At 34.1% G+C, this 25567-nt stretch overlaps 1 protein-coding gene across 1 annotated transcript; it reads left to right on the forward strand.

Moving 5' to 3' along the window:
- Positions 1–6257: 6257 nt before the first annotated feature.
- Positions 6258–6716, forward strand: LOC140444659 (uncharacterized). The gene has a single exon (XM_072536420.1). The coding sequence runs from the start codon at positions 6258–6260 to the stop codon at positions 6714–6716; it is 459 nt and encodes a 152-aa protein (XP_072392521.1).
- Positions 6717–25567: the final 18851 nt, after the last annotated feature.

Genomic DNA, 25567 nt, shown 5'->3' on the forward strand with positions numbered 1-25567 from the left:
CTGATGATAGATTACCTTCCACCGTATCCCGCACACATACGCGCTGTAGTTGTGATAACGATGCGGCTATTACCTCGAGTGGTTATGGCAAACTCGAACAGGATGACGGGGTTTGCTATTTAGTAGGTTGTGTTCTCAACGTTTTATATATCAATAAATTATTGGGGTTATGTGAATGTCAATAAGATTAAATAAGGAAAGTGTAATGAGACAAACCAGAACAGAAGGGTAGACAACAAAAAGAGTAAAATAATGTGACATTTAGACGATGGAATATTAGTGACGTGTAAAGTCACTCTAAAGCCACTTCTATATAAAAGATACTGTGTCTAAAGTACGCTATTGGTTTTTATTTACGGTTTGGCATCTCAGATACATACCTTACAATCACAATAAATAAAAAGCAAAAAGTGAAAACTGCTGGGAGTTTGATGGTGAGCTTCATCAAATATTCACAGATTTTAAACAAGTATTTAATAGAGTATAATGGGTGATAATGCGGACAACGATGCAAAAACTTGGCTTTCAAAAAAACTAGTTAATTTAATATGGATGTGCATGGATGTATAGTGACAGTTGGACAACAATACTCATACACGTTTAAAATAAACAACGGACTAAAACAGGGAGATACACCATCACCACAACTCTTCAACATAGCTCTAATAGAATAAATAATCAGAAATACAGAAATCGAAAATCGACTTCAGCATTTCAACGAGAAGGACCAAGCTTACTGTTAGCATTTGCAGATGATCTAATAGGAAACACCAAATTAAGGATAAAGGAAAGTTTTATCAGATTTGAGAAGGAAGCAGAAATGATTGGGCTTCTAATCAATGAAAAAAAAACTAATATATGTATATGAGTGGCAATAATTGAATGGGTGATTGGAAAAAGGATATCATTCCAAAAATATGAAGAATTGAAGTGAGATAGCCATTTTATGAATATTGGTGTCTTCTATCGGCTGAGCGCAAAAACGATCAAATCGCCAGTCGCCTTTATATAAAAACATTGTTGTTGAGCGGAAAAAGGATCATATTACTGATACACGTAAAAAACGTGTCAAGAAATGTTTTATTTACGCAAACTTTGATATTATGTTTTTAATGCCCATAGCATTGGCAATGATATATCGATGTTCTACACATACATAGAGGGAGATGTTCAGCGAGGCTCCAATGAAGTCAGTACGTCGGTTTTGGACTTCATTACCGAACATATCCCAAAGAAGTAAAAATCTTGCATGTCTTTAGTAATGATGCATCCGCAGGACAAAAGCGTAATCACACTTTAACCAGGTTGTTTACTGCACTGACCGTGAATGGTAAGTTTCAAGAAATCCATCAATATTTTTCAATCCGAGGCCATAGCTTTTTGCATTGTGACAGAAACTTCTCAGATATTAAGCGTTCTTTAAAAAAAAATTAAAAGGATTTATTCTCCTGATCAATACAACGAAATCATTGCGTATTCCAAGAAAAGGAACAATAAGTTCCAAGTAAAACGGCTAACAAATACCGAGATACTGGATTTCAAAGGCTGGTGGCCACAATATTTTAAAAAGACTGACAAAGATATTGAAAAGAAATAGTCATTTGTTCACTGAATTCATTCCCAACTGGAAGAAGACAACGTGGATTTTGACTCCGATGGCGTGGGAATTGGATGGAAATTGCACAAGACAGAAAGGAAATCTGTGTGGTTCCCTTCGTAAGTCTTGAATTGGGACTCTTCCACTACATGTTTTATATCCTATCTTTTAATACCACAGTAGCTCATGGGAGATGGTATCTTACCTAACTTTTTTAGAAAGACTGCGCATTTGCCATGGTTTATGCGAACTCTAATGAAATATATGAATGTTTTTCTTGATGGTTTAAAGTCAGGTGGTTTTTGTGTTATTTATAATACGTTCTAGACTTACAGAGATGATGAATGCAACCATATTGTCTGCCAGGAAGTAATGACATCCAACTTTGTCAGTAAGTGGATATAGATCAAAGAGGGCTGGTGACAAACCGCATGGTGTTATTTACTTCTACTTCAACTTTGTTAGTGTGATCGCTGTTTGATCAAACAAATATATTCAGGTAGTGAAAAACGAAATCAAGCAGAGTTGTCTTTAGAATCACGGCTATAGATCTCCATGTAGTGCCACATGGCGTCCTTAAAATATTATTTTGAGGTTTCAATTTTTGAGGCTTATTGGAGAATGGAAATATAGGTTACTTGTTTATTTATGTTTTGAAAAAATGATTAAGTCAAAAAAAATTTTATTTAAAAAATTATTTTATAAAAGGTATATTAATATAAAAACCCTATCGGGCTACATCACAGAACATTTTCGGAATAACTATTCCATTATCAGTGCTACCTGGATTTACATGCTTCATGCAAGTCACTAAATATATGGATAAGACCCTTTAAATGTAGTAAAATTAACCTTGAATTACATCTTTAATGTTATAAAACTGGGATGTTTAAGTTATAAACGAAATTGGTCACATGGTAAAGTAAGACTCCACTGGGGTTGCTAGTCCTTTGTGTCGACACGAAGTGTTTGTGAGGACTTGTTGATAGCAGTTCAAGAGACTAACTAACTTAATTACTAACTAGAGACTAACTTAGTCTCTGTAATGCCTAGTCCTGCATAGTATATCATTCCATGTCTTTTAACTGACCTGCATCTACATTAAAATCACTTTTAATGGAGTATCTATAAGTATATCTCGGAATTTATTATAGAAACCTTTTTTTTAATTTTTACGTTGACTTAAGACAAATTTTGTTGACATTATTTTATCACTCGTTCTTACAACTTCTATTAACTTTCATTAATCAAACTTTTCATCAACATTTCAAACGTCATTCAAACTTTTTTTTCATTATTCTATTAGCAATGATATTAAATCCATTTCTAGTGATACTTTACCTATATACCACAATAGTACATCAGATGGCACTAATATAAAAGGGGAATTAATTTATAATGTTTATGGATATACAAAAGCAAGTAAGACTTGGCTGTGCTTTGCAAAAGTTTAAAACAACAAAATAAAGAGATTAATTCTGCATAAATAATTAAATAAGTATATAACTACTACTTCTTTTGGTGTCTTATTCAACAAGACAGCCCAGCCCATTCAACAAGACAGTCCCAACCCACTTTTCGCTCAATTGGCGCCCAACGTGGGGAACGAATTGTGTAACAAGATGACGCTGGGCTCCCTTATTTAATGACATCGACTAGATATCCCAGATATAAGATAGTTTGATGACTGTTTTGTAAATTTGGACTTTCGTTTCTTTCCTGATATTTTTTTCCTCCATATTATTTGATTCAGGCATCCTGTGACTTTTTTGCTCTATTCACATGATCTTTCACTTCTGTTTCGAGGTTTCTGTAGCTAGATAGTGTGATGCCTAGATATTTAAACTCCATCACTTGCTCTATTAGTATCGCGTCGTGTGCATAGCAGGTTATTTTTAGTTTTTTTCTCCCATTTGGTATCCGTTTTTAGTTCTGTCTTTTTTTATTATTTCATCCATGATCAGGTTAAACAATAGAGAACTCAGGGAATCCCTCTGTCTTATCCAATTGCCAGCTTCAATTGGATCAGTTAGTTCTTTTAATAATTTTACTTTTACTGTGTTATTCTGGTAGATATTTTCGATCATTGTGATTATTTCTTAAGGTATCTCTCTTGCGTACAATATGTGGATAACGTTCTTTAATTGCACCTTGTCAAATGATTTCTTAAGGTCCGCGAACATAAATATGCCAATTTGTTGTAATCTAATGATTTTTCTTGCACTTATCTCATTACAAATATAGCGTCGGTACATGATCTTTCCAACCTAAAACCTTGTTGTTCTTCTGCTAGTGCTATAATTTCATCCAGTTTATTTGCTATCACCTTGTTTATTAATTTAAGTATTGTGTTTAATAAATGAATTCCTCCGTAATTCTCTGGGTCCGATTTGTCTACCTTTTTGAAGATAGGTATTAGAATGCTTGATCTCCATTCTTGTGGTATTCTGGTCCTCCATACTTTAAGAGTTCATTCGGTATTCTGTCCCATCCTGGTGATTTTCTTTACCCCTTCCTCCTCAACGTTTATTTCTTCATTTGTCGTCACTTCTGGTATTGTTGGTTCATTATCGTCACCTTTGGCAAATATAAATCGAAAGTAGTCTGCCATATTTTCTCCTGAATGAGTTTTGCTTGTCTAAGTTCGTTTATCTCTTTTATTTGTCCTCTTATCATTCCCTATATTTCTTTTTCTATTCCGTAGAAGTTTATTTCTAATTCGTCAGTGATTGTATGCCTGTTGTGTTTGTTGTGTTCTGTATTGTAAAAGGCTTTCTTCTTTTTATCACATTTTGTCTTCACTTCCTCTCTAAACCATGGGCTTTTCTTTTTTGATATGAATTTTTTTTCCCAGCTTTCATCGACGTTATCGTTTTGTAATATGAAGTTATGGAAATACATGTTATTTGTAATATTAGTGGATTTATTAATAAATTTAATGGAATTTCTGCTTAATGAATTTGATACAGTTCCAGGAAATAAAATAAGTCTTTCCGGGAAAGAACCCAAGTAAAGGAACTGAAGTAGCAGAAAGTATCCTACTGACTACCGAGAAATGCCTGTTGACAAGATGACGGTTTTGCTAATTGTTAAAAAGACATTATGTGTATCAGGAACGTCTACAAGCAATATAGAAAATCGAAATAGAAAAATAATAAGTAAACAGGATATTTACGTGTAAGATAATTTGGATGCTAACTATTTTTGAAAGAAATATAATAAAGCAAAACAAAAAGTTAACAATTGGACGAAATCTAAAGAAATTAGGAATAAAAGAATGATTTGAAGATGTAATGAAAAATGTAGCGTTTCTTACATTTCAATTTTTATTTATTTTTAATATGTAGCATATTGTGAAGTTTATATTAGTCTATTTCGGATTGGAAGTCGAGTCGTAAAAAAACAAAAAAATATGTAATTTTCGTTACAATCATTGCCATTCATTCTCAAAACATAAAATCTTCAGCCAGAATAAAGATGCTGTAGTAAGTATACTTTTAAATCTGCTAAAAATTGAATACTTAACAAAAAGCCAATACACGTATCAAAGCAGACCCTTTCAGGAACTTATAGTTATGATATGAATAATATTTCGAGACAGATGTTTACCCAAAGCTCACAAATCATTCAGACTCAATATCTTTTCAAAAACACACTCTCGATTTTATGTTAACATGCTGCAAAATTTGTTTTCCTATTTTACGGAAATAATAGATACTAAAGGGCATTATTAGCAAGTTTCTTCAGGACCAACAATGCGCCACATATTGAGGTACAAAACCCTTGAAATTTCAGGTAGAATTCTTTACAAAGACATCCGAATCTGTACTACCGGTATGTTTTATTATGTCTCTATATTATGTAGCGACTGATTTTTGTTGATGTATTAGGCAAATAAAAATAACCGCAAGGGTCAAATAAGTGCAGGGGCTGTACTAACTATATAATTTATTTAAAGCTCGAACTTAACGTATATTTCTGATTAATACAGTTAAAAACGTGTATTCTGTTTTTCGTTTACAGAAATTGTAGATTGTTGCCAAAACAATATTGTTAAAGAACTACCAAACTCATCATAATTTTTTTACGCTAATAATTGTTAAGTTTCGGGAGTATTCACGTATTGATTGCAAGTATTGATTTATTAAAATTTAAGAGTTAATGAGCGATTTAAAATCTTTATAAAATCAGTCAATACCAATCCAGTGCCGATATTCGATCAGACCATAATCTACTTTGCTGTACAATCAGTGATAGGCAAAACTCAGAAAGCACCTACAATATTACTGAAGGCACTCCAAAATCAAGTTTTACCCCGTTTTACCCTATCTATTTGTAACCCGTTTTACTAAATATGTTAACATTATAACCCATTTATTTTATTATTATTTAATGCAAATTTACAAAACAATCTTCCAGGTGGTGTTTACGTGCAAAAGAAAAACTAATAGTCAAAAGTGTTCAACAGAGAGCATGCAACAGGCTAGGAGATGGGTTTCTACCGAACATCAATTGCATTTGCTGTTCCTCAGACAACTTTACAACGTCATGTCAAAAAACAACGGGATAATGCAAGTTATTCTGTTGCAAAAGTGTTAGGCGATAAAAGGCCTGTTTTACTCCCGAACAAGAAGTAGAACTTGTTTCTTATCTTAAAGATATGGAGGCAAGATTGTTCGGCTTGATCATGAAAGAATATAGGCAACTTGCCTTCGACCTTGCTGATAAAAATAGGATTGAACACCCCTTTAACAAAAATCATAAAATGGCTGGAAAGGAATGGATGCAAGGATTTTTAAATAGGCACAAAGAGTTGTCAAGCAGAAATCTCGAGACTACGTCAGGTGCCCGTACGATGGTATTTAACAAAATGGCTGTTCAACAATTCTTTAAACTGTTGGAAGAAACTGTCCAGAAATATAAATTAACAGCAGGAAAAATTTTCAACGTAGACGAAACAGGAGTTACGGTCAATCCAAAGGGGGTTTATAAAATCATAGCTTCAAAAGGAAAGCGCCAGGTTGGCGCGCTTGCATCCGCCGAGAGGGGTGAAACTATAACTGCAGAAATTTGTTTCTCTGCCTCAGGAGCCTCTATGCTAATATTTCCTGGAAAGTGAATGCAACAGGGGTTTTTGGAGAGCCTCGTGCCTGGTGGATAGTTGAGCTTAATAAAAAAGGGTGGATAGGTAAGACATTGTTTTTTCAGAGTTTAAGAAGTTTGTAGAGTATTCTAGAGCTTCAAAGTATTCACTGGTTCTACTTCTGCTAAATGGTCATTCATCACATACGAAAAATCTGGACGTAATTAATTATGCGAGTGAAAATGAGGTGAAAATTCTATGTTTTCCACCTCATTACATGTATCCTCTACAGGCCTTAGATGTTGCATTTATGAATACATTAAATGCATATTATGACAACAAAGTAAGGAAATGGCTTAGAACACAATGGAAGAGTAGTAACATTTCAGCAAATTTCGTCTTTATTCAGTGCCGCATATTTAGGAGCATCCACAATGACTACTTCGACAAATGGTTTTAAAGCAACCGGTGTGTGTCCTGTGGATATGGCCGTTTTTTCTGAAGCAAATTTTTTGCCATCAGCTACAACTGATAGAGAAATTGACCCAAGTAGACCTGAAAATCAAGTAGATCATATTGTACAGTACATTAGAGGGAAAACTCCCGAGCTTCAATTACGATCGTCTATTAGACTTGAGCCTCAACCAAGATCCTCCAAAGGGATTTACTCTATTTTTAAGTTTGTAATTCCCAACGCTATCGTAGCAGTGCCTACAGTAAATCAATCCCAGAAACGCGTATCAAAAAAAAAAGAGGCAAAACCGCCATATTAACGTCTTTGCCTTAGAAAACGGAGCTGGAATTTGCACAGGAAAAAACGCAGGCCATGGGGACAAAATCAGCAAAAAGAAGAATAGCCGATGATCAAACCAAATCACAGATGAGTAAAAAATCGACATTGAAAAAAACTAAAAAACTAGAGTCAGATTTAGAAGGCGAAGATAGTGACACTGACTGCTTGTACTGCGGAGACTTTTATTCAAGTTCCACATAGGGGTAGATTAGCTGTTCCAGTTGCCATAAATGGACTCACAATTCATGTGCAGGTGTAGAAGATGAGGATGATGAGGAAGTACTTGTATGCGAATTTTGTCAATAGGCTTTTCTTGGTTTAAATATCGTACCCTATTTTACCCTATACGATGGGAATAATGGGGTAATTTACATTATTTTCTGTTTTTTCATATAATAAGAAAAACTATTACTTTTTAATATCACTTAATATTAATAAGTAATTACTACTTTAACAATGATATTTGCCTTATTTCAAGACCTTGAAAGTTAGAGATTTGATTTAAATCCCAATGTAAAACTGAAGTACCCCATTTTGCCCGCCTTTCCCCTACTGTAGAATTTTTAAAGTTATAGAATACTATTCCTTAGGAAAAATTTGGAAGCAAAATACCCCAGTGCCTATTTTAAAATCAAAATCGACATTCTCAAGCATTATTACATAGTTTTAGCTGGTACCTATAATTCCAGAGACATTAGCCCGTATTAAACTTTTCGGACACCGTGTATATTTTAAATAGTTAAAAGCATTGTTAATATTTTCAGAAAAATATTTCACAAACAAGATCCAATTAGCAACGACACTTCCCCGTAAAACTCTTGAGCACGGGACTGAAATAATGAATTCTCCCTCCGAATTACCCTTCTGACTCTTGTCTTTAATTCATTTACTGCATTACCTGCTTCCTGAAAAACGTCTAATTTTTCTTCGGTACTCCATTCACACTCGCACAGTTGATATTGGGCAAGTAATGAAGCATAAATAAGTGAGAGAAGTGAAGTGAAGAGTATTATCATTCAGTGACATTTCAAGTGTGTAAGTGTGTGTGTTTGTTGCCGGATTGGATTCAATGACCACCAAATGGAGTGCACGCAACCGTTCTAAACAAATGATTACATAGGTACCTAATCGAATTAGGAAGCGACATAGGGTTTTTTCTACTTTTTTACTCGTTTTGCGAGATATAAAGAAATAAATAAATATTAATAACGATAACGATTATTTTGAACAAATCAAATTTTCTTTTTCAAAATAGGTAGAGGCGAGGACGATATTATGAAATACCATTTACATTTCTAAAAATAACTTACTATTTTTTAAATGAAAATTCCCAAAATTATCATGACTCCATGGTACGACTAATTGCAATGATGTAAGAAATAAATTATTTATTTTGTTTTTTAAAAGAACTGAAAAGAAATATTTAAGATTTTATGCTAGTCATTACTCTTTCTACTCTATTAACAAAAATCACACAATAAGATTCTTTCTGTGCTCCGGTACAGTCAAGGTGGGCCCACAAAGAACAGCTTAAGCATTGAATCCAAATCTCTCCTTGTTCATCTTCGGAGAATTTTCCATTACAGAATGTACATTGAGATTCTTTGTTTTCTGGTTCTTTAGTTAATGGCATAAATTCCATTACAGATAATACATCAGAGTGGAATGGGCCAAGAATTATTTCTAGTAGGTTTAGGTCTAGAAGAGGGATGTTCTAAGGTTAGTTTCATAACAGGAGATCTCTAAATTTTTGCCTTGTTTTGTTGTTTTGAAGCTCTCGAACGAAACGAAAGCGGCATTAGTTAGTCTCGTAGTTTCAGGCCTAGGAACAGTGAACTTAGAAGCAATGAAATCTTTACTGGTAAAAACATTTATAATTTATCAACAGAATATATATCAGTCAATTTGAAGCCGTTATTGCTATGTCCCCACGTTGTACTTTCAAGTAGGCTTTGCCAAACAATTCCATCATATTCAAAACACTCAAGGGCCTTGAGCTACGTCTTAAAAAAGATCTCACCTCTTGAATATAATGAGACTTTATCGGACCGATAAGGATTTTGTCTATTGTTTGTATTATGTGAACTATGTGGGCGTAGACAAAAAATCATAACATGATTTTCACTCACTAAATTAATTACATTAATGTTCCACTTGTGGGTTATGTGACCGTCAAGAAGAAGCAGAACAGACGACCCAGCTCAAGGTTTTGATACAGCAATGAAATGTTTAAACCATTTAATAAAAATATTTGTCTGTATCCAACTAGATGAGTGGCATGATGCGATGGTCCCTGAAGGAGCACCTCCTTCAGGTTAGAAATGCCAATGAATGCTTTTAAGAAGTCAGTATTGCCCGAATGAATTGGCCTGCTTCTAGCCCCGACCTTAATCTAATCGAACAACTTGCCTGAGGTTCGTGTAGTTTTTCAGACAATGTGTGGCGAACTGGTCAAACTTTATGTTTAAAATTACCTTGCAATATTACAAAATTATTACAATACAAAGACATCAATTACAAATGACATGAAAATAATTATTTTTAACACCTGTTTTTTATCAACAGACCTACATTTAATTTTTTTAATTTTACAAAATCTCCTAGCTCTGGCAAAAGATGTATCCATGGGTTTACGGACTGAAAGATTTGGGTTCCTTTTCATAAAAACGTAAAACCTGTCTTTGCCAGCAGATTCATCTTTAAATGGGTGGGGGTTGATAGGCAAGACTGCAGACATCTCTTTTTGTGAACCCATAGAACATGACCTCCACCTCAAGTAAATATTTTTGCAACATCTTCTACTTCTTAAGGGAAAACTGGCTTACGACTAAGAGTAGTTAAAGTTACTTCATACATAGTTCAAACGGGATAGTTTGAACTATGTATCACCAATCACTATATAAAAACTCTTGTACCGGAATATAAGTAGTATTTTGTTTATTTCTAGTTTATTACAATTCAACAGATTTTTTTCTCTTACCAATTTGTGGGTTGTTACTTTGTCTGCTAAAGCAATTTTATGCATATTAATAAACACAGACATGTAATATTGGCATAATTACTATACCTTTTTTGTTCTGTATCCTTATAAGACAGCACCCTAATATGGGCTTTTTTGTAATTTCAGCATTTAATTTACTTTGTACCACTGACCTGATGATGCTTTGTAAATTTTAGAAAGCGAAACCGGTCGTCTTGGGTAGTAAAATTAAATTGATTGTGAGTAAGTCTAATTTATTTCTTTTGCCTCTTTTTTAAAATCTATACCCTTTCCATTTTCAAAAAGCTATTTACTAATCTGTATTGGTTTTTTTTGCTAGGACCTGTTGAATTACCTGGCCGTTTAACAGGATAGGATTACCTCAATTTTCTAGAAAATATTTTACCTGATTTATTTGATAATATTCCGCTGATGATCTGACAAGGACATAATTTAATGTGGAATCAGATAACATGACAAAAAGAAATATTTTTAATAATTCATACAGGCTGTCCATTCCAGACAGGAATGTATGGAGAAGCAAGGAGTACCACAGATCTGGTATACAGGCGGATCCAAGACTGGAGAGGGTGTGGGGGCTGGAATATACTTCAAAAATAAAAGAAAAAACGAAAGCTTGGCTTGGGGAGTAATTGCAACGTTTTTCAATCGAAGATTTATGGAATACCGCAATGTTCAACGGGAAATATTAAGAGAACATTTGAAAAAGTATATATCCATATATTGTCAGACAGTCAAGCGATACTAAAGGCACTGGCGTATCAGGAAGTGACGTCCAGAATGATTTGAGACTGCATCAGAGAACTGAATTAACTAGGAGACCGGAACAAGATAGGGTGTGTCTGGGTACCAAGGCATCAGGGCATCGAAGGCAACGAAAAAGCAGATCACCTTGCTAAAAGAAGATCAAATGAATCAAAAGGACCAGTTGTGGTTTGGATTAAAGAAAATTATGAGCGATATTGGGAGAGAATCCCTGAACAAACACATGGGAAAATCTTCATTAGTGGACCATGTATAAAATGAACAGAGGAACTGCTTCATATAGACCAGAATAACTTAAAAATAGTAACAGGAATTTTGAAGTAAGGTAATGAAGGTAATTGTGTATTTATCTTACTGCCCCAACTTTTGTTCCTTTTCTTAGTTATTTTTTTCTAACTTTTGCTTGGGCTACTTTGTAAACGACTATATCACCGATATTCTTTCTATTGAGATATTTTGAGTACTTTGGTCTTTTACTCTTAATTTCAGTTTTGATTTCCTGATCCCACGAATAGTGTTTCTTTCTTTATCTACTTCGTATAGTTCGATTTTTTCATGCGGAGCTGCCTGTATACAATTCTTTATTTGTTTGTATTGTTCTTATATCAAGTTGAAGTGATTTCTGGTGTGTAGCTTGTCATCTAATCTATTTTTAAACAGACTTCTTACACTGTCATATTCCAAGCTGTTTAGATTGTATGTTCCTTCTTTTGGTATTTCGTTTTGTTCTGCATTATTTATTATTTAGCAATTAATGGTTACTCCCACAGTTTGGTCCTCGGCATGCTCTAACATCGCCCTAGTCTATTATGGATTTGACGCCTCTCATATTCTAAGTCCATGTGTATTTATGTATATCTATGTGCTGGTAGAAACCATTTAATAGGGTAAAGGGAGGAGAGATGGACCACCTTTTAGAAAACTGAAGCCTGTTTCTTTATTAAACAAACATCAGAATAGAAAAAAATTGTATAAAATAACTTAACATTGGTATTTGTTTTGGTATAAGTAAAAACTAGAAATTATAATTCTTAAACCTTAAAAAAACATAATGAACTGGCACGTCATCGGTCCATCTGTCCTCAACTGGTGATGTGAAATGGGTCACTAGGAGTAGGAGAGATGGACCAAGCTAAACCTTTTTCTTTTGATAGCAAGAGACATGCTTCTTCATTTTAATAAAGTCTTGAGCAGTAATCTCTTAAGTTATTTTTTTACGAACTCTCTTTACTGCTGCTGCCAATACAGGCACTTGCGTTACCTCATCAAGAGCCTTTCGGGGAGATATATCTTCATCAGTAATTGATGACATGTTTGGGTTACCGTGCAAGGATATTTTACCATTGATTGCAGAGGGATGTGGTTGAGGAGATTCTGATCTAACTGGAAAATTCATTGTTTCTGTTTCTGATGGGGTGTGTGTCAAAAATGCATATTTTGGGATTATTAATGGATTAAATGGATAAATTCCCGTGGATTTAAATTCAGAAGCCGCATTTTTTACAGTTGTGGAGTTTCCTCATGCTCGACCTAAGAGTTTACCAAACTGAAGGCGTTTTAGAACCCTTTTTGTGTTATTCTGTACCATAAAACGGCATTCAGCATAAAAGTTGCTTTTAAGTGACTTAAAAAGCACGATCCAATAAAATTATTTCATTTTGGTCTGCAAATTCTAGTAGAATTCTGGAGGCTGAACTCAAATAAAATTATCACACGTGGCAGTTTCAATTATCGTAAATAACACTCCTACAAGTACGCACCGATGCGTTACAATTGCAACTAACGTTAAACGATACAACAGAGTAGGATAGACTTGCTCTGTTGCTAAGCTTGGTCAGGTATACCTAGCGGGTCGACTATTCCCCTGATCCATCTCTCCTCCCTTTACCCTATCTTTAGGTTATTTTGTTTACTCTCTCTTTCCAATGACGATACAGCTCAAATCGAGCCTTGGCCTCCTCCAAACTATCCCTCCAACCTTGCAGGTCCCGATCCAATCTTGTCCAGGTTCTCACGTCTAGCAAATGTTGCGCGTCTGCTGCCATTTCATCCTCCCACCTTTTCCGTGGACTTCCTTTTGGTCTTGCGCCCTGCATTTTACTATCTAGGGCTCTTTTTGGCAATCTACCGGTCTCCGTCCTCACTACATGGCCAGTCCATCGAAGTCTCTGAAGTTTAACGAATTCTGAGATCGGTGCCTCTTCGAACAGTTGGTAGAGTTCATGGTTGTACCTGGATCTCCATACTTTCATCTTTCGTTTTGTGTCTTCTGTCATCACCCATGTCTCGCATCCATAACATACTATTGGTCTGATAATAGTTTTGTAGATCCTGATTTTCGATCTTTAGTGTGTGTTTTTGGAGCGGAACACATGAACGAGTGAAAAGTACGCGAGTATTTGGTTTAAATATGCTTATAAGTCGTAGGTATAAACGCAGTTCTTGCGTTATCGCAGGTATTTCGAATTATGATGACCTAGTCTACTACTACTACTACTAAGGATTTCCACAGTTTTCACTGTCTTCCTTCACTCAACCGTTTTCTCCAATTTTCCCTGTCATTCCAGTCTCCATCTCGCAGGGTTCTTTTCTCCATAGCCTCGTCGATTTCATCTCTGAATGACCTAGTCTATGAGGCTTAATTGAGAATTGCCTCCCCTGCTGGATTGTTGCATGTCTTTAATATAGTGGTCTCTCTCTTATCTTCTACATTCTTATGACATTAACTATTTTGAATAATTTACCAGCTCGCAGACGTTTATTATATGTCAATGTAAATACGAATTTTATTATGGGTAAGACAATTTCATTAAGTATAAAGTTCCTACTAATATAAGAATATAAGCAAGTTTGACTGTTTATTGAATATTTGGATATATATTGAAAGTTAAAAGCTTTTCCCAATTGCCCCCTAACGGTTTTAAAATAGCACCTACGCTTTTCGAGCACCTCCAGAAAAAATAGCATCCCTTGGCCCTGCCTCCATTAACTTTTACCGCCTTCTGAAAACTTGGGAGCTAGACGAGATAGCGTAACCCTTCCAAACATTAATATAACAAAGATAAGGAAGCAGAATACATATTTTATGAAATTATCGCGAGCACAAATAATTTTAATGAAAAGTCTGGCGTTGAATTTAGGGGAAAGAGTGACATCAGCTGTTACGTTCAGTCCAATGAGTTCCACCCTTACCCTTGTAGCATGCTCACCGCACACATTACACCACTGTTGAAAACAGTGACGTACTTTGTCGCAGAGATTTGACAAAAATTGATCATGCGTGTGTCAACGCAAATCTTCAGAAATCACCGTCTTATAGACATGAAATCCCCGTTTAAATCCACTAATTCCCGCTGCAAAATTCAGAAGGGCGCATCGTAATGAATTTTAGATTTTATTTAGCAATATTATTATTATAACAAGCATAAAAATTTTATCAAGAATGGTTAATTGTTTTATTTGTATTTTATTTTGTTCTACCAAGTGGAAGCTTTCACGACCAGTGTTTTTTAAAAAATGTCCTCAGAGTTTATAGGTCGTAATCTGATTATTTTATCTTTTGTTTTATCAGTCAGCAGAATATAGTTACGACCGTTGCCTAATCGTCTTTAATAATGTATGTTGCAGTTTCTCACAAAATTTAAGAAAAAAAATTTCCAGATCGTTCCCCATAAACTACAAAAACAATGAATTATTTGAAGACAACAGATTTGGTTTAAATAAATTAAAGAAAATGGTGACGTATTTTCTTGTTCTGCTTTTCGCATTGAGAGAACTGTAAAAAGTAAATAAGTGCGATAAACATCAGGACGATAAAGGAGAATCATGAAAGGACATAGTATTTATATAAAAAATATAGTTCTGTCAATTATATTGTTATATATGACCATCCCCTTCACTCCTTCTCCTTCAATATTGAGGAGGAAGAGGTAAAGGAAGCATTAAGGAAATTAAAAAATAGAAAATCGCCAGGAGAGGACTGAATACCGAACGAACCCCTAAAGTACGGAAGACCAGATCTGACCAAACAACTATTAAAACTAATTCAAGCAATAATAGAACAAAACAGAATTCCTCAAGAATGGAGATCAAGCATCCTAATACCTCTCTTCAAAAAGGGAGACAAATCGGACCCGGAAAATTACAGAGGAATTAATTTATTAAACATAACAATAAAATTAAAAACCAAAGTGATAACAAATAAACTGAATTAAATTATAACACTAGCAGAAGAACAACAAGGTTTTAGGTGGGGAAGATCATGCACCGACGCTATATTTATAATGAGGCAAGTGCAAGAGAAATCATTAAAATACACCAATCCGGCATATCTATGTTTCGTGAGCCTTAAGAAGGCATTTGACTGGGTCAAATTAAAAGACGTTAACCACTTACTGTACGCAAGAGATAAACGTATCAAATTTTAATTAAAAGTAATTTATTTGTTTTTGCAAAATAAAGCCTAAGGCATATTAAATCAAATAAACGTATAAAATGTCCAATTTTGCTAATCATAATATGTATATATATTATATATATACACTGGGACACGTTATGAGAAATCAGCACCGTTACTCCCTGCTGCAGTCTATATTGCAAGGTAAAGTCAAAGGTAAGCGAGGACACGGTAGAAGGAAAATATCATGGCTGCGGAATTTAAGAACATGGTTTAAGAAAACCTCAACGGAGCTGTTTCGAGCTGCAGCGAGCAAGGTCATGATTGCCAATATGATTTCCAACATCCGAAACGGATAGGAACCAGAAGAAGAAGAATATATATATATATATATATATATATATATATATATATATATATATATATAGATTTAAAAGTTTTGCATCACCCCTGGTATTCACGATTCTTGTACTTTTATAAATCAATGTCTGTACTAGCCCTCTAAAGAGACTTCAGGCATGCTACAGGCGTCAGAGTATCGTTGGCTACAACAAGAAGAAGAATTTTAAAGAGTTCAAGAGTTCCTCGGTTACAGCCTAGACATGTTTTGCACCACCTCCAGTGGGCAGTGCTATGTTTTGGGCAGGTATTATGGTGATTATTGACGGTACTCTAACAGGACAAAGGGACATCACACGGATCTTAGAACCTCATGTGAGATTAAGGCAAGGAGCTGTGGGTGAAAATTTTGTATTTATGGATGATTACGCTCGACCACATAGAACTCAATTGGTTAATGACTATCCTTAGACAGAAGATATTCGCCGTTTGGAGTGGCCTGTGATGTCTCCAGACATGAATCCCATTGAACATGCATGTGTTGTGCTCCTTTCTTCAACGAAGGGTTCCTTCCAAAACCCATCATGAATTTACAATTGCCTGTAAAAAACAATGGACAGGAAATGATTTATCGATTTGTTAGCAATATTAGAGCTCGAATCGAGGCATGCATCGATGCCCATGGTGGAAATACACGATATTAATATTGTTAAATAGATTTTAATTAGAAAAAAATTTTTGAGTTTTAATTTTTTATTTATTAAAAAAAAACAGTATCTCTTTTAAAACAAAAAAGATCTGTCAACGTTATGATATTTTTGTTCATAGATAATGCGAAAATTTTGGCCAACGCATAACTTTTGAAACTGTGTATACAGTATAGAAAAAAGTTTATGGTCGGTATGGACCTTACGAAATAATAAAAAAAGGAGAAATTCAACGTTGCCAAACTTATTGATTTTATATGACCTGTTGTCTTTTTAGCATTTGAACAATGTTCTAAGATAATCAAATTTAGGCGAAATGGATTTAAATGGCAGCTTAATGTTTTTTATTGGGAATATGCCACAATTTTACTTTACAAGTGTAATATAACATTTTGATTTCCACTTCGGAAATCGTTTTATATAAATAAAATTTATTAATGTTTCGTATTTTAAGTACGATTTCCGAATTAAAAATCTAAACATCAAAATAAGCTTATTTTAGAGTCAAATTGTGCCTTATTCCAATTAAAAATAATAAACTGCATATGAGGCTACAATAAAAAAGCTTCATACAAAATTATTTGGCAATGATCTCTCGATTCGTCAAAGCACCGAATCAAAGTAAGGACAGAGGTAGCGAGTAGAAGTGGGTCGTTGACGTTTTTATCGTAAACCGATTTTCGTAAACAAGTTACTATGATTGTTTAACAGTAGTTTCAAGTAAGAGAGTACCTACATAAACAAACATAATGGCTATTATCGTTTATACACAATATTTATTGAAGTGAAAGAAACTAATGAAGGATATATTTATTAGGTATAACTTGAAAAATAAACTAAACAGTACAACCCGATATTAGTAATTGTACTACGTCGGATACTATGGATGTAAGGTTACCGTTTGCTAAAATTTTATTGCAAGATTCTTGCAGGCAGTGTACCATAACAATCAGTGAACTACCCTTCAAGTATTTTTGGCCACTCATTGTACTTGTTATTTAAAAGGCCGTAAAATTTGGGAAAGTTGAGAACAAATAATCCAGTGTTCATTATTTAGATTTGGTCTAAGTCTAAGTCTGTATTAACTAATACCAATGTGGAACGGATTGCCTATTCTAACTCGGCCATTCTTTTTAACATGTAATAGGTGAAGTGAAGTTCTACCTAGTTTCCACGTCTTGGATTGGCCGTTTGGGAACTGTAATTAATACTTTAAAAGCCTTTCTGAAGGTAAGGTACTTTTTTTGAAATGTGTTTTTTGCCGAATTGTCAAAAAAAAAGACTTTTTATTTTATCTATTTTTACACGACAGCATTTAAGTGAGTCCTCCACCAATAAATTTAACGCATGAGCAAAACAATTTAAATGTTTTCATTCCAAAACATCTTTAATAGATTGGATCATATTTGAGGCATTATCAGTTACTGCAAAATTTACTTTTCGTTTTAGAGCCCACTGATTAATAATTTCATTAATTTCAAAAGCGATGTTTTCTGAATTATGGTTTCCAGAAAAATGGCAGCCAGCCTAATAAAACCGTTTTAAATTCTAAATTTTTGGTTAAATGTTGTCCTGTTAATGCGATGTAACTCTCAGTTACTCCATATGTCCAGAGGTCAGTAGTAATACATATATTTTCTACTTCTTTAACAACTTGTGATCTAATAATTTGCTCATTTCTGATATAACATTCTGAAGTAATGAACCTGACGTAATGAACAAGTTTTTCTTGTTGGCGGTTTATATCCATGAATCCACCCTGCAAACTTTTTAAAAGCTTGTTCTTCAACTATGGAAAACGGATGAAACGAGTCTTTGCATAGGTTTAGTAAATCCAAATCTATTTGTATCTTTTGTTCTAAACTAATATTTTTATTAATGGAAGTATCTTAGTATGTTAGTACTTGTAGTAGAAGTAGTCGAAACGGGCAGAAATACGTCAGGAGGAGTTTCAATCATTGCAATATTCAGAAAGTGGACCATAAAAGCTGTATCTTCTACAAATGTGCATTTTTTGAAAATAAAATTATTATTCTTATACTAGGTCAATAATTTTGACTAAAAAAAATAATTCTTAATTGAATATTTACAATAAATAAATTCTTTGACACACTATCAATAAAGATTTGAAATCGAAAATACAGATCAATCTTAAATCGAAACTCATTCATTAATCAGAATACCTAGTTATAAAAAACAAAAGAAAGAGTTAAGAAGCTGGTTACTTCTATAAAAAAAGAAGATTGACAAGTGAAAATCAACCAGTACAAGAAAAAGAAACTGATAAAGATGACTTAAGTCCATGGTGTATTTTTGATGAATTAATTGGACATGACACATCTAAATATACCCACATACATATATTACCCACAAAAAATTTCGAACGGAGATTGGAACTGTCCATTACAGTGTTGGAAAAACCATCGTCATGTATATCCTAACTTAACCACTATATTCATAAAATATTTTAGTATGGTAACAAAGTCTGTTCCTTGTGAACACATGTTTAAAATTTGGTTTAATTTTAAATAAAAGAAGAACACGGTTAACAAGAAAAGTGGAAAAACTTATGTTTTTAAAAGTCAATTTAGACGATTCGCGATTTAATAATCTGTAATGTAAATGTAAGTACTATTTGTATTGTTTAATTTATTTTTCAAGTTATAATAAATATATCCTTTGTTAGTTTCTTTCAATATAATAGCCAATATGTTTGTTTGTGTACTCGTTTATTTGAAACTACTGGTAAACAATCAACTAGTTACAGTTTACGAAAAACGGTTCCGATAAAAATGTCAACGACCCACCTCTAGTTTCTTAGGTATATTAGGATCGGAACCAGAGATATGTAAAATATCTCTGATCGGAACTAATCGTCTCACTAATGGGCAATGGGCATCAATAAGAAATATGGAGGGAAGACCAAGGGGAAATATGATTGTTATCTTTGTCTATTCGCTGAAAATATGATTTTATATCTGTCTTAGACATCCTGTTAAATTTTACCATACCAACGATAAACTTTTACCTACACTGTATACCTTATAATAACTAAGTTCTTTACAAAGACTTTTTTAATCTTCTGCCATGAAAACTGTACTATCAAGCATTTTCAAATCGAGATTAATGACGCTCTACCCCTTTTCTCAATACCGAATAAAGTATAGTTGGTTAAGTTTTAATATTTGATTATAAAAATTTAATTTATCCACAGTATTTTTGCGTTAGAGATGGTAGGAAAAACATAAAGACATAAGACATAAACGTAGTTTGAATTAAACAACGGTAGATATAACTGCATTTCAAAAGTTTTTGTGGAGTTTTCCTCCAATTCATTAACTACAAATCCGGTGAGACCGCAACCAACTGTACATCGAGGCGGCAAATATCGTTTTTCGGAAATTATATAATTCATTCACGCTTATAACGTCACCTTCATTTATGGTATTACTTATACGAATCTGATGCTAATATCTTCAAAGAAAATGAACCGAAACACAGCACGTGAGGTTTAACGAGACTGGGGAGGCTTTTCAGACTCACTGTAGCGATACGTTTATGACCTAAATTTAAAATTGAAACAAATTGGGATTAAGAGTTTACGGTGATTTAAACAACTCACGGAGGGTGAATCATCGCCCTTTACGGGATATAAAGTGGAGACAGAACATCAATATAGGTAGTTTTATGCTCACTGTAGCAAAGTTTTGGTGGAGGTTTGGGAATTGAGACAATCGTTTTGATTTTTGATCGATATGTTTCGACGTATTTATAGCGTAGGCAAATTCATTGCTACTAATACAATTCAATATCGCTTAAGGATTTTTATTAATGCATTGTCAAGTAATCCTCAGAAGCCATTTGGTACAAAATACACAAAAAAAGTGAATTGAAGAAGTTTCTTTTTTTATTTAGAATATAATGGTCATTTTATTTATTAAATAAATCGTTTTCTCTATTTTAAATGAGTTTTATTATCGGAACTGTGGATTTGTACGCATTTTCTTCATAGATTTTTGTAACCGCATTAACTTCTAGAATTGTTAGTCGGGTGGTTTATTTTTAATTTAGAAACAGTTTTTATACTTGGCAGTTTTGAAAAAAAAAATAGCACAAAACAGAGAAACCTGTCGTTTGATGGTCGCCAACCTTCGGTAGAAGACGGCACATAAAGAAGAAGTTTTGAAAAATTCAAACGTTTTATGAAATCTTACGGTTTGTTACACAGTTTACAAAACTTATTGTTTTATTTAATGTCTTCTCTTAGAGCTTCTTTCATATTGTGTTTCATTTTGGCTGTCGATTTTCCTGAATCCTGTACACTGAACAGAATATCATTATATGTTGCACTGAAATTGATATTTGACAGTTGTGGCAAATCGGCTGAGGGTCCGTGGGGATGATGTATCCATGTGTAAATTTTGTATGACCTAGCCGCAGTCTGTTGAGTACTACTTGGTCATGTCTTTTAGTTGGCTTCTGCTTGGCTTTATTTTTCTTGCCAGGTTTTTGTTAATGTAGGTTTTTATTAGGGTTTTTTGGTTTGAAAATGATATGTTTTACATTATCGGGATTGTCAATATTAATACACATAACAGGGATTAAACCTCATAAGTGCGAGTAAATGTATTCCTTAACAGTAAAGGTGATTCTCAGAAGTACCTTAGCTTATAGAGCTTTCCTGTACCTGATATGTAAGTAGTATTTGTATCGTCGTAGATTAAAATTAAAATGTAAATTAAATTCAATTTAACTAACACAATTTGCCTCTAATAAACCATGTACCAACAGCTGACTGACTATTTATCAGATTGACGATACCCAATGGCATTAATGTCTCAATACAATGCTTGTTTTGTTAATCTCACTCTCAATTAATGTTAACACTTTCACTGCTGATGTCACGCATGCGTAACTTTAAGTTATTTTGCCAGGTGCTGACGACATACTGGCGTGACATCTGACCAGTTAAATTTAAGAGAGCATTTTAAATACAGCGTATGCAGCAGATAGTTCACATCTTTTTAGCGTGTCACTAAGGCACAAAGTATTTAAAATATGTTTGCCGTTTTCAGAATTTCCCAATGAGGTGGCATTCTCGGTATTCGGCATTCGGTCATGCTAGAGTAGGAGATACAAATTAGCGAGGTCAAGTCAGACACGCGTTCAAAGAATTCGAGCAGTGTGATTGTATTGTTGCAGTGGAAGGTTGGTTGTCGGCTTATTTATTTTGTTACGTTCGCGTATAGATCGTTTTGTCTTATTAAAATGGCGGACTCTATACTGGGACCTTCAAAATGTAAAAAACGGTTAGCTTTGTTATATGAATCTACTAACGAGGAGGACTTATTCAGTAATCATTCTATTGGCAGTAACACTGATTCTGATTTCGAGGGCGTTTCTTCTTAATCCGATGAGTATTCAGACGATGATAGAGAGAGGTAGTATTTATATTTTATGTGATAACAATATTATTAATTTTTTTATTGTTATAGTAAATGAAATGCCGATTCATTCGACTGCCGAAGTTCAAGCTCGATTATACAAAGTACGACCTAAAATAGCGTTCTTCAATAATAAAATGTCTGCTGTTTATTATCCTGGAAAAAACCTTTCACTTGATGGTGTCAAGTGAAAGTCAATGGTACTATCGCGTGGACGCTTGGTATTCCGACAATATATCAAAAACAAGCGTCATAACTACGGGATAAAACTCTATATTCTTACAGAGCCAAGTGGTTTAGTTCTAAAATCTTAAGTCTACACTGGAGCCATGGATGATGTCGGTGGAAAAGGCCACACAACAAAAGTAGTTTTACAGCTACTTCAGGAATATTAGGACCAAGGACATAGTGTATACATGGAAAATTTGTATAATTCCTATGAATTAGCTAAAATATTAACAAATCGAAGTACTTACTGCACTGGAACACTAAATGTGAAAAGCGAACATAATCCCAAAGACGTTATTGAAAAAAAAAACTAAAAAAGGTGAGCGAATTGCTTGTTTTTCTGATAATATTTTAGTTGGAAATGGAAGGACAAACGTGACGTTCTTTATATCTCTAATGAATTTGAAAATGAAATGACGGAATTTCTTGATAGAAGGAATAGACCCAGAGAAAAACCTACTGCAATTTTTAATTATAATAAGCATATGGGGGGTGTCGATCGGCAAGACCAACTAAACTCTTACTACCCATCTGAAATAAAATCAAGAAGTTGGGCATAAATTACATACACTTGATGCTAATGAATTCGTACTCGCTACATAAACAATTTGTTTTACGTCCGATGAGCCTCTATGACTACCGACTGTCAGTTTTGGAAAAACTATTAAACACCGGGACGAATAACAAGCTGAGGCCGACAATTAAAACAGTCCACATTATTACCAAAATTTTGGCCAAGGACAAACAAGGAAAAACAGTAAGAAAGCGATGTAGAGTGTGCTCTGGCATCATCGTCAGTGGCGTTACAGCTCTTTATGAGCCAAAGCCTTCTTCAGAACAATCCTCCATTCGCCCCTGCCTCTGGCAACTCTTCTCCATGCTCTAATTCCGATAGACTTCAAATCATTTTCTAGGTTGTCTTGGTACCTAAGTCTCGGTCTTCCTCTTCTTCGTTGTCCGATCGGCCCTCTTCGGTCAAAAACTTTTCTGACTATGGCATCTTTCTCTCGTCTGATTACATGACCTATCCATCTAAGGCGTGCTACTTAATGAATTTTACAACGTCAGGTTGTGTGCTCTGGCAAGAAAATCCGTAAAATGACGCTTTACCACTGCCAATAATGTACAGAAGACCCCAGATTATGCGTCGAATGTTTTAACGATTACCATCAATAGTGCAACATTTTATAACATGTTATACATATAAACAAATTACGTAGTTATGTATGTTATGAATTTGAAGTTTTTTTTATTGTTCATCTGGTGTTTAAGTTTTTATTACTTTTTGTTTTGTTTTCAATTGTTTTTACTTAGTTTTCTTAAAATTTTCTGCAATAAACTTTTAAAGTAGTAAAAAATATATTGACACGCATGCGTGTCAGTCAGCACATGGCAAAAAATTTATACCTAGGTGCGCCCTACACGCATGCGTGACATTGATAAAAAACAACTAAACTCTCTATATATGGGCTTCAGTTTAGTACTAAAGCAATTATAAAGCCCAACATATTAAAATTTTTACAAAAAAAATGCCGCACCCAGCAACTTATATATCATAGAAGTCAGCAGCGAAAGTGTTAAAGCTGCTCACTTACTCAATTTGTTATTATTTAGTGTCATTTATTGTGTTTCAGTTGTTTATTGCTTGTTTTATGTTGTTTTAGCTTTTAGTTTTTAATACATATAAAAATAACGTACTGGGGCCCGATGATGGGGCAAATATTGTAAGCCTTAAAACCGGTAGCTCAAAATTTACCAACTTTTTTAATAAAATCTACTTAAGATTGTGAGTATTGACTTATTTTCCATATACTAGGATTGTCATGATATTGACAGTTTCTACTGCTGCTTTATTAGCCGCTTCGTTACCAATTATCTTAACATGGGATGGTACCCATAAGAATAATATGTTTTGCGACGTGTTTGGGCATTGTATAGCATGTCCTTTATTTGTACTAAATTGGCATTTGTACAAAACGTGACATCTGTAATAAGAAAATTTATATCGTTGCTGGTACATTGGTTCAATGCGTCGGCGATTGCTTAAAATTCTCTAGTATATATGCTAAACATCTTGGCTAGACGAGTGACAGAGGTACTGTCTTCGAAAATAGCTGCAGCAGCTACACCAGTGCTGCTTTTGGAGGCAATAAATATTGGAGGAGTAAATATTAGTTTGAAATCAAGATATCTAGAGATGGTAGACTGGAATTGTTATTTTATTTCAGAACGAATGTGTGAATATTTGGTATAGTTGAGTAAGGTAAAATCTACCTTTGATATTTGAACTTTCCAGAGAGCAGACTGGCATCTGTTTGTAGAAGTGGCTTTCGATTATTGTATATCGTATTCAAATCAATTTATACGTTCATTGAAAGGTAAGTTTCTAGGGGACTAATTTGAGTACAGATTTGGAGAGGTTTTCCTTATTAAGCTTATTATGATGGGATTTTCATTTGCACTGGGATATTTAATAGCACAACACTCTAAAAAATTAACTAACTTATCTAATTAGCGTAGTTCTGAAAGCTCTGAAAACTATGCGTAATGTTGTGGATTGAATACACATCCCTTTTTAAAAGTCAATCTCATCTGGTCAACATTTTAAACTAAAGCAACAAGAAAACAGTTCGACAGCACATAAACAATTTACGGGATAGCATAGAAATGAAAAAAATGAAAACTTTACAATCGTAAATGCTTGCATCAAGCAAGCATATTTATTCAATATGGTTAATGATGCATATTAGCTTGGATATTATTTGCTTTTTGGTTAACATACCACCTACTATCCTAAGCGTCGATCTAGACGAAAATTCAGTGAGTAGCGAAGTACAAGATGTATATGTACAAGATGTTATGACTGAGGGAATCATTTCACAAACTTCTAACATATCACGTTCTTCTAACATACCACTCGCAGCATCACATGATGTCACACCGAGTTCATCAAGATCTTCTTCGGTAAATCTAAAAGTAAACAAAATAAAAGACCAAGAGCAACAAGTTGTACTTGATAAATGCCTTAGTGTTATGCCTTAGTGTTATGCCAAACCCAGCAGATATCTTTAAAATCTTTGGGGATTATTTCGTTGACTAACTGCAGTATATGAGTTGGAAAGCTCCAAAGCTGCAGTCTTGGGTAAAGCGCGAAATACAACGAATTCTCTTAAAATGAACGATGACTTTGAGCTCCAATTACAGCAAAATACAC

Source organism: Diabrotica undecimpunctata, chromosome 6, assembly GCF_040954645.1.
Source record: "Diabrotica undecimpunctata isolate CICGRU chromosome 6, icDiaUnde3, whole genome shotgun sequence".
Lineage (NCBI taxonomy): Eukaryota > Metazoa > Arthropoda > Insecta > Coleoptera > Chrysomelidae > Diabrotica > Diabrotica undecimpunctata.